A 16,330-nucleotide genomic window follows, 5' to 3' on the forward strand; every position below is an offset into this window, starting at 1 on the left:
CCTTTAAAAGTCATTTATGGAGGCTGGGCAAGGTGGGTCACGCCTGTAATCCCAGCACTTTGGGAGGCCGAGGCGGGTGGATCACGAGGTCAAGAGATCGAGACCATCCTGGATGACACGGTGAAACCCCGTCTCTACTAAAAATATAAAAAATTAGCCAGGCTTGGTGGCGGGCGCCTGTAGTCCCAGCTACTCAGGATGCTGAGGCAGGAGAATGGCGTGAACCTGGGAGGCGGAGCTTGCAGTGAGCTGAGATGGCGCCACTGCACTCCAGCCTGGGCGACAGAGCGAGACTCTGTCTCAAAAAAAGCAAATAAAATAAAAATAAATAAATAAAAGTTATTTATGGCCAGGCATGGTGGCTCACACCTGTAATCCCACCACTTTGGGAAGCTGAGGCGGGTGGATCACCTGAGGTCAGGAGTTTGAGAGCAGCCTGACCAACATAGTGAAACTCCATCTCTACTAAAAATACAAAATTAGCCGGGCGTGGTGGCACATGCCTGTCATCCCAGCTACATGGGAGGCTAAGGCAGGAGAATCACTTGAACCAGGAGGCAGAGGTTGCAATGAGCCGAGATTGCGCCACTGCACTCCAGTCTGGGCAACGAGGGCAAAACTCCATCTCAAAAAAAAAAAAAAAAAGTTATTTATATAAAAATGTGCAAAAAATATGTCCAAGGGAGAATGAACAGAAAAAGATGCCAGTGTTCTTCCCTAACTGGTATTTGGCAATCGCTGAGTTGAACATTTACAGGACAGCTGTAGTGTGCCAGGCCCTAGGAGAATGGCACTGATCAGAAGCCTGCCCGCAAGGTGCTCACCATCTACGGGAAGCAACAGCACGGGGTGGGTGGGATGAGTGGGCATAGCCAGGCAACAGGAGCATGGGGCGGTGGGGCTGGTTCATAGCTGTGAGAAGATCCCGTGGATAAGCATACTGAGCAGAGATGCTAGGGAAAGTGTTGAGTATTTCCGCCTGCCCTGCGCGTGCAGTGGGAGGCTGTGTCGGAGATGGGAACATGCTGGACTCAGCAGGGCCCCTGAAGTCCTCCAAAGATGCATGGACACCATTACAAAGGTCCTAAGAGATGTGCAGGCCAATGAGAGAGGGATGGAGAGGCAGCAGTGGGCATAGGCCCAGTTTGAGTGCCAGAGGTGGGCAGTGCCACGTTCAAGGGCTGCAGAGTGAATTACCCTAGGGCAGCTGTGCAGCCTTCCTCCTGCAGCACACAGGTAAATGCACTGTCCAGATGGGCCAGAAAGGCCTGAGTGGTTGTTCTGCACATCCTGGCCCGCTGACCAGGAGGGCAGGACCTAGGGATCTCAGGGGTGCCAGAGACAACCCTTCAGCCAGAATAGGTCTAAGAGACTTTTGTCCATTGTCCTCCAGAGGTGCTGGTCTTCCCAGGAACCTTGAGCATCCAGGGCAGAAGGACAGTGAGGCCTGAAGCTCTGAGACCCAGAACTGTAAGTCCTGCTGACAACAGAAAACTCCCAGGGGGAATGGCAGGTGGCCTCTCCCTCAGGTGCTGACTTTGACAAGTCCACGTTGCCTGGAACACTGTGATGGATCCTGGGGACACATCCAAGATCACTGGGAAGGAGTGCAGGATTGACTGCTGATGCGGGTCATGGCCGAGGGGTATAGACCAGTGCAGGAGTTTGCAGTTCTGAGGCCTCTTGAGGCCAAAGGTGACTGACGACCCTGCAAATGGACTGGCCTTTCAGGGGACCACCACTGTGCCTGCACTGGCCTGGTGGTGTGGGGCTCCCAGGCAGCCAGCGGGGGCCTTTTCTAGCACCCAACCTGCAACAGAGAAGTGACTGTGCCCTGGGGCTGAGTGCGGTGGGTGGGTGGAGGGACTGGAAGTACAGCTTGAGGGCAGACACACTGCAGAGCTCAGGCTCCAGTCTCCACTCCAGTCACGGAAGTTCCCGTCCGTGTGCGCGCAGGGAGCAGAGGCCTTCCACGCAGGCCCCAGCTAGCAGCAGCCCAGGCTGGAGGGCTTCTTGCTTTCCTGGGTCTCAGGTGGACTCCCTTCCATTCCTATAAGGAGGTGAGAAGTAATTTAGCATCAACCAAGAATCCTGTAGCTGACACTGGGCAGGGGATGCTGGCCCTGAGAGTCAGAGCTGTGAGCTGAAGCTCCTGGCCCTGTTGTTCAAGGCCTGAATGACTTGACACAGGCCAAGAGGCTGAGGGGCATTCCAGGCACTGGAACAGAGTGGGCAAAGTTGCAGACTGGGAGAGCCGGGGCCAGGACACATCTGCAGAGCCTGGGATGCCCAGCCTGGGCCATGAGAACCAAGTGGATGCCCATGAGGTCCATGTGTCAGGAGAACAGGGAGGGCTAGGGAGGGTCTCTCACCTGGCAGGTGGGATCAGGGAGGCTACAGGCCTGAGGCCGCAGTGACACCCTGAGAGGAGGGTCAAGGGATAGGAGAGGGCCACAAGTTCAGGAAATGGCAGGGTCTCAGGTGACAGGAGGATGGTGCATGTGGATTTTAGGCCTCCGGTCTGCTCCCCAGCCCAACCCAGCCACATCTATACGCACGGATTAGTTCTCCATCGCCGACCTGGAGCCGGGTACTGCTCTGCCTCTCCATGTCCTGCAGCACTGACTGCTCGAATGCCAGGGCGGCTACACGGCTGAAGAATGCCTTCACGTTCTCGCCTGTGGGCTCACAAGACAGCCAGGACCTCATCAGTGTTTGTCCTTGCCCCTTAATGCATCTGGGTGTGAAAGCCAGGCCAGCCCACCTTCAGGTTGGCACATAGCCCTTTCTAGAGCACCCTGACAGTAACAGTGACCATGGAAGGGCAGAGCCCCACCCAGTCACATGGGCAGCACAGTGCCAGGGGCAGGGTCCACTGGCCTGGCTTCCCACTTGGCTCCAGCCTCCCCACTCCCACCCCACTGCCTGCTTGGGCCACTCCCTCAAACTTCTAAGCCTTTGCTTCCCAGCATCTCCTCTTCCAATCAGATGCTAATATGGCCCAGGTGTTGAAACATTTGGAACTCAGGACAGACATATGCCTGCCCTCCTGTCACTTTCCATACCTGTCCGGTGGGGCTCTGAGGATTGAATTGCTGTCAGCCCCCACATGGAGCCTTTATGCATCCTCCTCCAGGTAGAGGTGGCTGCCCATCAGAGGGCAGGCCAGTTTCCAGCCCTTAACATGCACACTGCCCTTGTGCAGCCAGCAACCTGCACAACCGTACAGGGCAGTCCTGCTTTGCCCATAGTGAGCTGTTGGTGAACTTACTGTTACTCTGATAAAGGAGGGAGGGTTCTCACAGAGCAGTTCTCACTGTCGGGAAGGAGCAGTGGAAGGCACTACCAGTTATTTGTGTTGGGCGGGAAGTGGTGCTTCTACTTGCGACGCCAACCCTCAGTGCTCACCCAGTCTCCGACTAGATATCTGCTGTCCCCTCTTACACAGGGTAAAGACTACTGGGCCCAATTCCTGAGTCCCCAGAGCCTTGGGGGCGTATTATGTGCCAGGCCCTGTGTATGACTTCATTTCATCCCCTAACAACCTGTGTTTTCCATCTGCTCTGTGTCTTTGGATTTTCTGTTTTCCTTAGTAAATACACATGGCTTTTGTAATTTAAAACTTTTTTTCACAAAAAAGGGAGATGGATGGCATCACCTGCTTCCCAGATGAGGAGATGGAGGTTCAAAGATGCTGGGCATCTTGCCTTGGGCTGGGGGCCCAGTGTGGCCAGGGATAGACCCGGTGGGAAGTGGGTTCAGTGAGAGCTGGGGTCTGTGAGCCACAGTGATACTGGAAGGGGTGGAGCCCCTGTCACTGAGCCCTTCTCTATGCCAGATGATGTCACATGCCTGGCATTTCAGGGCCGGAGGCAGGACAGTGCAGTGGTTACAGGTGAGAGTGTGTTTAGATCCTGGCCCTGCCACCCTGTGACCCTGGAAGTTACTTCACAGGCATAAAATGGAACCTGCCTCATGAGTAGTTATGGGGTTGCCTTGGAGAACGGGCCAGCATGGCAAGACACAGGGTTGGAGTCACTATTCCCCCATCTGTGGGGCAGGCCTCCCAGCCTCCTTCTAGAGATGAGGCAGCTCCTCTTAGGCAATGAAAGATGCTGCCAGGCACCAGCACAGCAGGGCTGTGATGCCAGTGTGCACAGGGCCACAGAGGGAACGGACGGCTGGCTGCAGAGGGAAATGCTGCATGGCAGGCCCCATGGGACTGGCCCAAGAGCTGGGCTCCGCCCCACCATACTGACAGCCCCAGCCCACTCACCGGTCTTGGCCGACACTGACCAGTACTCGGCCTGCATCTCCTTGGCCAGGTGCACGGCCTCTGCTTCGACCTGCTCGCATGCCGCTCCTGACTGAGGGAAACAGCTCTTGTTGACCCAGCATCCCAGGCTCTCTTGCAGGGAGGCCCCAGGGGATAGGCAGCTGCCTGCTTCCCACTGTGCCACCTCCCTCCCCCGCCATGGCTCCTCCAATGAGGGCTGAAAGGGAAGGCATTTTCCCAAGGGCCACCCAGACCTCCAGTGCCACTCTGCTCACCAGAAGGTCCTTCTTGGTTCCCACGAGGAAGATGAAGCAGGAGCCTGCCTCGTTCTCCCTCAGAGCATCTTCCAGCCACTGCCTGGAGTGCAAGGGGGAGAGGCTGAGAGATTCACCCATTCTCCCACCCCAAACAGGGCAGAGAGCACACTTGGGACCTCCCCAGGGCTGGGGTGCTGGGCTGGGAGGGACAAGGAGGGCTTCCTGGCCCACACTGGCTGAGAGGATGCTGCACCTCCAGCCGGAAGGGCCTTAGCTGGACCCAAAGGGGTGGGAATACCAGAGCCCTGGCTGGAGGTGGTGAAGACCCCTCCTGGCCCCTCTCTGGCCTCTCCCGGTGAGACCTTGCATGAGTCCTGCACGTTTATCAACTAGAACTGTCACCCCCGCCTCCCTCACGGGGTTTGGAAGATGCTGGGTGCGAATGCCCCAGACCAAGGTAAGGCGAGAGGGCTTTGATCCAGTAGCTGGCCAATTCCCAGCAGAAGTAGATGGCCTCTTGAATGGGTCACATTGCCAATTCTCTCTTCTCGAGACTGCAAGTGCCAAATTCATGTCCCTTCACAAACTGGCTATACAGTTTTCAGGACCCAGAGTGAACTGAACATGTGAGGCACCTCATTCAAAAAGTATCAGGACTTGCAACACGGCAAACGCAGAGTATTGAAGCAGGCTGGGGCCCCTCTGAGCATGCGCCTGGGGCGGCTGTGCTGGGCTCACACTCATGTGCTGACCCCTCCAGAATAAATGGGGACAAATCTCTAGGGTTAAAGGCAGCTGGACAGTAAGTGGCCCGTGGGCAGCTGGTTCTGACAAGGGGCCGAGTCACTCACACCCACCATAGGGTCAGGGTCCACTGGCCGGACTCTGGGAGCCCTTCCAGGCAGCTTCCTGAGCCCAGGGAGACTGCAGGGGCCACAGAGCCCAGACTTACCTGGTGTGCTCCAGGGTCTGCACGTTAGTGAGGTCAAAGGCCGTGATGATCACTGACACCCGGAAAAAGCCAATAGCCAATCAGTGCCAGGTGAGGCGGGCAAGGGGGCTCCCCAGAGGTGCCCAGCTCCCAAGGAACTGCCAGGGCAGCCCCCCCAAGCACTCAGCACCAGAACCTCCTACAGTGGAGGCTGAGGAGGAGATACCCCATGGCTGCCCCCACCGGGACCCTCCAGCCTGCACCCGGGAGACCAGCCTCAGTGTGGGATCCAGGGAGGCAGGACAAGGTGGGCATGGAGCGAGCGCATGGGCTTTAGCGTCAGACACCCTCTGCCACTTACGGCTAAGGGAGCTCAGATGAGGGCCTTAAACTGTTGAGAGCCTCAGTTTCCCCATCTGTAAAACGGTGAGGATGAGACCTCTAGCTCTCAGGGTTGCTGTGAGGATTAAACAAGAGCAGCTGTTTTAAAAAGCTGTTAGTCTAGGGCCTGACACAGGGCCAACTTTCAACCAATGGCAGCTACAGCGGTGATGGTTTGCAACAACCCACTTTAGCGAAACAACTTCCGGAGAACCAGGTGGGCAGAAAACCGGGAGATGCAGCCCGGGCTCTCAGCTCCTCTCATCACTGGCCGCACCCCGGTCCTGTTGGGGTCCTGAGGGGACCTCCATGTGGAGGACATTACAGGCAAATGCTCTCTACTGCCCCCAGGGGTGTGACCAGGGCCTGACAGGGGCTTCCTCTGCACCTTGGCTTAAGGCTTCAGGGAGACCCACACCCTTTCCAAGGCAGATGGGAAGAGAAAGGAAGGGGAAAACTGAGGATAGGGGTGACAGCAGCCAGGCTGCCATGTGTAGAGGTGGGCCAGGCGCCTCGCACCTCTTATTCCCAGGGGAGAAGCATCCTGTCGAGAAGAGAGGCCCGAAGAGGCAAAGGGCACAGGAGGCCATGCGGCCAGGGCAGAGCTGGAGCTCCAACCCACGGCTGAGGGCTGCATGGTTTGTTTCTATTTTTGCTTCTTTTAAGTCTAAAATAAAATGTTGTAACTTTTTCACCACTACCAAGTAGACATAACAGTGCCTTATAATTTGAGTCTGGTTTTGGATACTTTTGAGGTTCTCTCACATCTCCCACTGAAATCCATTTCTGTCTTCTTCCTGGGAAGGTGGGGTAGGCGATAGGAGCTTATGCTGCCGCCCCCTGCTGACGGTGAGCCCTGCCCAGCACCACCTGGCTGCCCTTGGCCATGGAAGTGGTGGGCACCCAGCTCTGCTGGCCCCCACCTGGAACCTGCCAGTCCTCCTGAGGTCCCCCTTTCACTCCTCCTCCCTGGCCCAGCCCCCTCTGCTAAGACAAGACAAGCCTCCTCCCACCTGCCCCTGGAGTCCAGTGCTGCCCTTCTCTGAGCCTCTGAAAAAGTACTTTCATCTCTGAGCATCTTTATGAGCTGAAACTGGGGCTGAGACTTAAAGCCAGCACCCACTACCACAGGGTCCTTAAAGGGTGTGATCGCCAAAGTCAGCCAGGGCCTGGGGATGAAGGCAGCTTCCCTGTTCCCAAGTAGTGGCCTGGGTGTTTTGTCAGTGGGTCTTGGAGGACAGAAAACGGGTGCCTGTGCAGAGAACTTGGGATTCCCACTGTGGAGCCTGGCAGAGACCCCGCTGCTGCACGCGGTTGAGAGCCCCAACGTGGCATGTTGCTCACCCTGGGCGCCCCGGTAGTAGGCAGATGCGATGCACTTGAACTTCTCCTGCCCAGCTGTGTCCCAGCTGTGAGGTGGGTGAGAAAGAAAGGGAGATGATGTCAGGTTACACAATCACAGTGTCTTGAGCCAACAGATTACGGGACCATGGGTGGGAGACCCTAAAGGCCTCTGCCAGCTGCATGGGCTTCAGGAAGTGCCTGTTGTGAGCCAGCTGTCCCTACCCCCAGCTCCTTATGATCCCTTCCTAGGGTGCCCCCAGTGGACTTCTCTCATTCCTAGTGGAGTAGGGTGTGGCATTAGTTGTTCTGCTGCCTGGATGGATGGAGTTGCAGCTCACTCCCTTCTGAATGAGACATTCAAATGGAACATATGGCCCAAGGCATGCCTCACTCTGAAGATGTAGCAGTCCACTTGTAGAGAAGGCTCTGTGAATGGCACTGGGGCTCCAGGCTGGGCCTCCAGCAGTGGCTCTGCCACTTGCTTGGGTGTGACTGGGGCATTGCTTCACCTTCCACGCTGCAGGTCCCAAAGTAGGGGTTGGGGATACCTAACGGGGGAGCAACAGGTGGATCTCAGCAGTTAGCTCCAGCTCTTTGGAGCATAGTAGTGAGAAGAAATTAGAAGCTAAGCCCTGGCTCCATGGAAAGGAGTACAACAATCAATTAATGATGTCTGCCATGGGCAGAGTCTAGAAGCGGGGAAAGAGCACCTACTGAGATCTACTCGCCCTGGTTTAGAACAAAGCAGGGAGTCACTATGCAGGGCTGAGTCTGAAAATTCTTCCTCAATCCATCGCTTTTTAAGGTCAACAGATCAAAATTGAACTTTTCTCAATAAACTGCAAAGTAGACAAATCACAAACAAGACATCAATGGTCTGAATTTTTTTTCCCTTTTTTTTTTTTTTTTTTGAGGTGGAGTTTCGCTCTTGTTGCCCAGGCTAGAGTAAAATGGCATGATCTTGGCTCACTGCAATCTCCGCCTCCCAGGTTCAAGCAATTCTCTTGCCTCAGCCTCCCAAGTAGCTGGGATTACAGGCATGGACCACCATGCTCGGCTAATTTTGTTTTTTTAGTAGAGATGAGGTTTCTCCATGTTGGTCAGGCTGGTCTCAAACTCCAGACCGCCTTGGCCTCCCAAAGTGCTGGGATTACAGGTATGAGCCACCATGCCTGGCCATGGTCTGAATTTTTTTCAAGTGATCTAGCATGACACTGAAGGTTTGGGCTTCATTCTTCCATTAATTCATTCATATTTTCTTTCATTTCTGAAGACTCTGGGGGAGGAGCTGGTGGTGGTGGCCTAGAGATGAGCCCGTGGGGAGGCTGGCGAAGGCCTCAATGTAAGACAATGAGAGATTGAGCCAGGACAGTGTCCCTGTTTTGATCAGGGCCCTCTAATGAGATACCGCCTGTGGTCACACGGGTGAGCCCAGCCCCTAGCCAGTCTTTCCCGGCTCCGCCTGGGCTACCCCTACCAGCCCTTTGCTCTTCTCAGCTCTCTGGATCCCTCAGTCCTGCAGCCTTGCATTCTCCCAGCCTCCTTTGCTCTTGACTGACCTGTACTCTCCCTTGGGCGAGATTTGTTATCCTCCATCTCCAGGGCTTTGCTGGGGCTGTGGAAGTTCTGAGAGAAGGGGGCACTATCTTGACAGAGTTAGGAGCTGACATCCACAGGATCTGAAGGCTCAGTCCAGGCAGGGCATGGAGGATTGAGGAACCAACTCAGGCACCAGGAAGGAGCTTGGTGAATGCCAGCAGGCAAGTGGAGATGGGGGGCAGGGCCAGCCATGTAGGGGAACATGGAAGGGTCTCACAGGAGAGTAGAGGTGAGGGCCCGGGCCCAGGCAGGCCTGCAGCATTCTCCAGGTGCTGGGGCAGAGGGAAGCTGCCCAGCTGGGGTGGGAGAGGGTAAGCCCTGGGCCACTCAGAAGGAAGGCAGAGGAAAGGGCTGAGGCCAATGGGGGCCGTCGTGAGTCAGACTCCCCGGGCCTAGCAAGGAAGACAAACAGAAGTGGGCCGGGCATGGTGGCTCACACCTGTAATCCCAGCACTTTGGGAGGCTGAAGTGGGTGGATCACTTGAGGTCAGGAGTTTGAGATCAGCCTAGCCAACATGGTGAAACCCCGTCTCTACTGAAAATACAAAAACAAATTAGTTGGGTGTGGGGGTGCACACCTGTAGTCCTACTTGGGAGGCTGAGGCAGGAGAATCGCTTGAAGTGGAGGTGGCAGTGAGCCGAGATTGCGCCACTGCACTCCAGCCTGGCTAACAGTGCAAGACTCCATCTCAAAAAAGAAAGACAGAAGTGGAAGGAAAGCAAGGCAGGGGAGAGGGAGTGAAGGCTTGAGTGCCTTCACTCAAGGAAGGCACTTGAGGAGGAAGACGAGTGCCTCAGACCTGAGGAAGGATGTGGTGCTGTGGACTCCCTCTCAGCCCTCCTTGCCCAAGCCTGGCACGCAGGGACTGGATTTGACCCCATTTTACAGGTGGGAACAGAGGCTCAGAGCTCAGAAGCGACCTGCTGGAGGCCACTCTGCTGGCCTGGTGAGTGGGATCACAGGAGGCCCAGGTCAGGGAGGGACTGGAGCCAGGGCCTCGAGAGGAGCAGGGTGGGGATTGGGGAGGTCATGGGCAGGTGAGCAGGTCAGGCTGTGGGCATCTTCCCCAGAGCCAGTGACCAAAATGAGACAACTTTGGGACTGACGGAGCATCTGGGGGTTCTGGGAGCTGGGAAGCTGAGTGTCATACAACACCCCCAGGCTCTGCTTGTCTAGACCAGTCCTCCTTGACATGGACACAGTGCAGGAGCTCCCCAAATCCTTTCTCAGGTGCCCCTAGGAAGCCGCCCACGAGTCATGGGGGAAACAGCGACTTACATCTGGAGGCTATAGGGAATTCCAGCAATCTCAAAGCGCTCAATTTCAAAGTCCACCCCAATGGTGGCCTTGTAGTCTCGGTCAAAAACATTCTTGCAAAACCTGTGGGGGATAAAGAAGTCGTCACAGGGGGAGTACTCACAGAAATGTGCCCGGAAGCTTCACTTGTGACAGTGAAGGTCTTTAGGCAAATAAGGTCCACTTCCCATCAGGAAGTGATGGTCCACACAGGCCACGGGTGGGCAGGGCCGCCAGCAAGGACAAGGTGGGGAAAGGGAGGCTGCAGGAGCTCGGAAGGCAAGCTGCGAGTTAGAAACTGAGCGAAACTGAGCAGCCATTTGCAGGGAGGGCAGTAGAGGGGAGAGCCCTGGCCCCAAGGGGACAGTCTGACAAGCGCCAGGTTCCTGGGATGCCACAATGTCTGCCCAGACCTGTTATCTCCCCGATTTCTTGTACCCCCTCTTATCTGGCTCCCAGCAGGTTGAGGCCCAGCAGTTCCTGGAAACCACATGGTTTCCACTATGTTGATACTATCTGGGCCACCCAGGCAAAGGTATGACAACCTGGTGCTGGGGGAGGTGGCCGACGGGGCAGAGGAAGCCTTGTACCTGTGGATGAGGCTGGTCTTCCCCACGTAGAGATCGCCAACCACCACCACCTTGGAGAGTTTGAGCCTGTGAGAAATATGGCCGTGTTGCCCTCGGGCATGCCTTCCAGGGTGTCTTCAGACACTCACAGCCCCTTCCTTCTCTGAGCTCTCTGCTGGTGAGACACCCCTCAGTCCTGAACACAGGATGGGCCACCCTGCCGAAACACTGTGTTCCCCCTCCACAGTACCAGAGGGGAGATGGGAGAGGCTGGGGACTCTGCTGCCCCTAGAGCTGCACCCCTCACCACATTTGGTCAAAGTCCCCATCCTAAGAATTAGGAATGGGCATAACAAAAGGCCAAGTCACAGGTGGAGGGGGCAAAGGCAGGAGGCCAGGGTGTGGCTGTGGTAACCAACCAATAGCCATGGGCATGTCTATGCTGGGGGGAGCTGTGCTGAGGGTGCAGACACAGGGTCCACGTGCAGGGAGACCCCAGCACAAGGGACAGGCAGCCCCTCACCCTCCTATGCACCCCCTGGGGCTGTGCGCCCGTGTGGGTTCTGGCCTCTTGCAAGCAGGCACTCCCTGACCATGACACCACCGTGCCCTGCTCACTTAGAGGTATCTGTAAGGGTCAGACAGGCCAAGAGGTACACCCTGAACAGGGCTCAGGCTCTATACATCTGGGCTGTGGCTTGAGGTGAATTGGCTCTGAGGTTCTTGAGCTCTCTCGGGGTTACTGCTCCCCAAGAGCAGCCGCCACCTTCACCCTTTGTGTGTGTCCTACACTCTGTGCAAAGGCGTTTCTCGGACTGTTTTATTATTTTTTTAGAGACGGGGTCTCGCTGTGTTGCCCAGGCTAATCTCAAACTCCTGGGCTTGAGTGATCCTCCCACCTCAACCTCCTGAGTAACTGGGACTACAGGTACCATTGTTTCAGCTTGCCAGGACTATTGACAACACCTTAAGAGTTTTTGCAGCTCAACCCAAAGGAGGCAAACGGTCACAGCAACCAACCTGGGTAAATATCTGACAGGCACTTCCTCTGCCTGCAGACAGCAAGAGGGCACCACTGTGTCACCTGGTGGCCTGGGCTGCAGGTCACCTTGTCAGGTCCATGAGAGCAGGGACTGTGTCTACCCTGCTCCCAGAGGGCCCTTTCGTTCTGACTCTATTTCTCCTATGAATGAGTAAAGGTATTGACAAGGTCTTGCAGCAGGTACACTCTGATCCTCAGTCTCCCCACCTCCAGTGCTGCCATAAGGGGTCAAGGAGCTCATCTGCATGAAGCACCTGATATGGCACCAGCATTCCCCAACAGATGCCATTACTCTCATTCCACCACCATGGCCACTTCGGCCATTCTGATCTCAGCTCTGCCTCACCCACTCTGCAGTTTGGGAAGCTCTAGCTGCACTCTGTGGCAGCCTCATCGCACCTGTGTGACCCCTGTGAGCTCAGCCAACTTCCTGAGTAGACTATGAGCTCCTAAGGAAGAGGGGCAAAAGCAGGCCCTTGTACCTATTTGTTAAAAGAAGGAATGACTATTTCACAATCCCTGTGCCGGTGGTGGCAGGTGCTGCCATAGCAGGAACAGGGCAGACACAGCCCTCGCCCTCTTGGGCTAGGTCTAGTGAGGAATCCAGCCTGCAATTCTGTGAGATAAGTTCTTGGGGGCACAAGAGCACCCAGGAGGGGTACTCTCCCCAGTCCAGGCTTGGGGGCAAGGGTAGTGGGGGGTCAGAGAAGGCTCCCAGAGGACTTGACACTTATGCTGAGACCTGAAGGGGAAGGGGAAGGGGAAGTGAGGGGATTAGGAAAGACATTTCAGACAGAGGAAATGGACTTGTGCCAAGACCTCAGGCTGAAAAATCACCTGCGTGACTTAGAAGAGGGAAAGTTGTTCCATGTGGCAGGTGTGTTAACTGAAGCCAGATGAAAACCCCAGTCATCTTCAGGCCTGTACAGGGCTGCGCCAGCCTCGTGTGTGTGTTTCACTTGTTCATTCTTTCACACGTACATTCATGCACTCATTCCTTCCTGCCACCTGCTCCCCCATCCCACACCCTGCAGGCTCACCCGACAGTCCCCGTGTTTCTGCGTCGGCAGGCAGCGCTGACCTGCCCGTGGAAGTGCTCCCTGAGCTGCAAACAGGCTTCTGGCGTGTACCACTGCAAAGAGACAGACAGACACATCATCCTGCAAAGCTGCGGCTCCATCCCCATAGCGAAGCAGTGAGGGGAGACGGTCTTCCCAGCCTTCCTTCCTAGGCCTCACAGCTGGCAGCCTCATTAGCCTTCCCTGACCCACCTGTCATTTGTATCCTCTATTTCTTCAGCCTTGAGGCTCTGGGGCCTTGTGAGTCCAGAGGGGCGAGCCCAGGCAGAGACTCGGAGATCTGGGTCTCACCTGGGGTCGTGGTCCCCTTGCTGCATGCATGTGACAGGCCTCTGTCTGCTCTGGGCCTCAACCCTCTCAAGTCGAAAGGAGGAGAGCTCTTTTGGTACCCAGATCCTCCAAGATCCAATTAGCCAGGTGCAGTAGTGAATGCCTGTGGTCCTAGATACTGAGGAGGCTGAGGTGGAAGGATCGCTTCAGCTCAAGAGATAGAGGCTGCAGTGAGCTATGATCATGCCGCTGCACTCCAGCTTGGGTGAGAGAGTGAGACCCTGTCTTTAATCCGTATCTTCCATGAATCTCTGATGACATTTTGTTTTAAAAACGTGCATACATGTGCCTGGAAAATGTCCTAGAAGGCGCTTTCTGTCGTCCACATTAATTGAAAGGCAGACCTGAGCAGTGGTTTAAGAGCATGGGCCTCAGGGTCAGAAAAAACTGCATATACCCCAGCCACCCTCACCTGGTGTGTAATTAGAAAAAAATGAGATTAAACAAATTAAAGATGACCATTATTTTTTGCCATTGGATTGGCCAAGGCTAAATACAAAATGTGGCAAGGATGTGTAGAGAAGGACACCGTTGAGGCTGTTGGTGTGATCTGTGTATGGCAATGGTCCGGCCCCCCGCCCCCCACCCCTGCACAGTCACAGCCACCTGCTCTGTCCTTCTGGATGCTGCTTGGATCCACAGCTCCCCTCCCCCAGCCCCAGTGTCTTGGCCATTGATCCGTCTCTGCCTGGCCCATCTGCCCTCTCAGTGATTGAGGCAGCAGTGATGGTGAAAGATTAGCAAAGGGCAAGTTACAGAATCTTATTGAGCTCCAGTTTCCTCAAATGTTAACAGGGATGCTCATAATAGCACCTTTTCATGTGGTCTTTGGAGGAGTAACTGAATAATGCAGGTGAGCAGCTTAGCCCGATAGTCTACTTTTCTGCAGAAGAGTGGCAGCTACCATGAACAAGCTGGCTGCTTCTTTCTGTCAGCTTCCATGACAGCTTTAAGCTGGGGACTGGCCCAGACACAATGGTCATTACAGGATGACTAGAAGACTGTGGTAATGAAGGCTGCAGGGTAAGAAGTGTGAGCTGATTTCAGAGACAGGGAAACTGAGGCACATGGAGTAAAGGGAAGGACTTGCCTGGCAAGCAGTCTGAGGGACCCTGCCCAACCTGGCTGTGAATTTCTCAGGGCCCTGGGGTGCAGGATGAACTTGGCCAGCAGTGGCCTTGATCCCTGACTATTATGGGCAAGAGGGGAGAATGCCACCTGTGAAACCAGGACAGATTCCCTAGACTGCTTCCCTGGGGTAGGGAGCTCTGGAGCCAGACATAGCCAGGTCAAATCCTAGAGGTACCAGGCACAGCTGTGTGATGTCAGGCAACCCTGCTTAACTCTGATCCTCACCATCTGCTCTGCCAATGGGTTCTTCATGTCACGATACCTGGAGTGTTTTGTGCCAATCACACTTTCCTTTGTTTTGACTCAAGAAAGACCAGTCTCTGTCATCCCTAGTTACCACTGTCAAGCTCTGCAGAGAAAACAATTGCCTGAGCCTCTGTTGAGATGGAAAACCCATGGAGAATTGTCTACGGGTCTGAGACACAAAGGCTTTCTCTGTAGGTGTGTGAAGAAGGAACTTAGGGAGGAAAGTAAAGAAGGGGGAAGGAGGAATGGCCACATACTCCAAATACCCAGGACCTATCTAGAGTCACCTCCTCCTCACCAGCCTGGCCACAGAATCCAAGATGCAAAAGGCCATTCCATGGAGAGGATCTCTCCCTCCACACCTGTCCTAAGCCACAGAGGCAATCACTGAGAGTAGGGGCTTATCTATCCTTCCAGAAATATTTTCTGCATATATAAACAAACAGACATTTCTCCCTATCCTTGTTTTCACACACAGGAGTATGCTGCACACACTCTACTGCACACTGTTCCACACCCTGCATTTTTACTTAACAGTTTACTTTGGCTCTCATTGCATGTCAGCTCCTGAAGAGGTTGCCTCATTCTTCCTCACGTCTGTGCCAGGATGTATTACTTGTTTAACCAGTCTCCTCTCCGAGGATATTTACGTTGTATCTGATCTTCTATTCTTACAAACTGCTCCAACCCCGGCCAGGCGTGGTGGCTCACGCCTGTAATCCCAGCACTTTGGGAGGCCGAGGCGGGCGGATCACGAGGTCAGGAGATCGAGACCACAGCCTGACCAACATGGAGAAACCCTGTGTCTACTAAAAATACAAAAAAAAAGTAGCCGGGCGCGGCGGTGGGCACCTGTAGTCCCAGCTACTCGGGAGGCTGAGGCAGGAGAATGGCGTGAACCCGGGAGGTGGAGCTTGCAGTGAGCCAAGATTGCGCCACTGCACTCCAACCTGGGTGACTGAGTGAGACTCCGTCTCAAAAAAAAAAAAAAACTGCTCCAACCCCTATCCTTATGCACATTGTAAACCCATGCCAGAATATCTGCCAAGTAAATTCCTAGAAATGGAATGGCAAGGCCAGTTGCAGTGGCTCACACCTATAATCCCAGTGCTTTGAGAGGCCTGGGTGGGAGGATTGCTTGAGGCCAGGAGTTCAAGACCAGCCTGGGCAACATAGCAAGACTTCGTCTCTATAAAAAAAATTAAAAATTAGCCAGGCATGGTAGCACATGCCTGTGGTCCTAGCTACTCAGGAGGCTGAGGCGGGAGGATTGCTTCAGCCCAGGAGGTAGAGGATTGAACTATGATGGCACCATTGCACTCCAGCCTGGGTGGCAGAGCAAGACCCTGTCTCTAAAAAAAAAAAAAAAAGAAAAAAGAAATGGAATGGCTAGATCTCACAGGGCAGGGTCATCTGCCATCTGCCATACTGGTAAATATTGTCCACTGCCCCCTATGGAGGTTGTACTCAATTTGTATTCCCTGCTGCAATTAATATTGGATTTTAATACAGACACAAGAGAGCTGTGAGTTTGCAGCGGAAAACAGAGGCAGAATGGCAAGGGGAGAGAGAGCCCTGGATTTGGGGTCATGGAATTGGAATGCTGTTTTGATAATAACAATGATAATGAGAACAACAGCAACCATGACTGCAGGGGAATTCCTGCATACCATGAGCCAGGTACCCAATATGAGAGGAATTACCTCCATGTAACATGTAACAGTGGCTCTGAGAGGTTGAGTAATTTACCCAGAGCCACACAGTTTTGTTTTTTTTTTTGATATGGAGTCTGGCTCTGTGGCCCAGGCTGGAGTGCAGTGGGGTGATCTCGGCTCACTGCAAGCTCTG

General features: G+C 54.6%; 1 protein-coding gene across 1 annotated transcript in view; it reads right to left on the minus strand.

Annotated features, from left to right (window-relative positions):
- Positions 1-1,932: 1,932 nt before the first annotated feature.
- RAB36 (RAB36, member RAS oncogene family) overlaps positions 1,933-16,330 on the minus strand; it is a 16,233-nt gene continuing 1,835 nt past the window's right edge. The window contains exons 3-11 of the mRNA XM_011956364.1: positions 12,737-12,828; positions 10,676-10,741; positions 10,068-10,169; positions 7,190-7,254; positions 5,486-5,537; positions 4,552-4,633; positions 4,277-4,367; positions 2,559-2,678; positions 1,933-2,050 (exon numbers count right to left, since the gene is read on the minus strand). Coding sequence (XP_011811754.1) covers positions 1,986-2,050; positions 2,559-2,678; positions 4,277-4,367; positions 4,552-4,633; positions 5,486-5,537; positions 7,190-7,254; positions 10,068-10,169; positions 10,676-10,741; positions 12,737-12,828 — 735 coding nt within the window. The 3' untranslated portion in view covers positions 1,933-1,985. The remainder of the gene's footprint in view (positions 2,051-2,558; positions 2,679-4,276; positions 4,368-4,551; positions 4,634-5,485; positions 5,538-7,189; positions 7,255-10,067; positions 10,170-10,675; positions 10,742-12,736; positions 12,829-16,330) is intronic.

This window comes from Colobus angolensis, unplaced genomic scaffold (assembly GCF_000951035.1).
Source record: "Colobus angolensis palliatus isolate OR3802 unplaced genomic scaffold, Cang.pa_1.0 Scaffold415, whole genome shotgun sequence".
NCBI classification, from domain to species: domain Eukaryota; kingdom Metazoa; phylum Chordata; class Mammalia; order Primates; family Cercopithecidae; genus Colobus; species Colobus angolensis.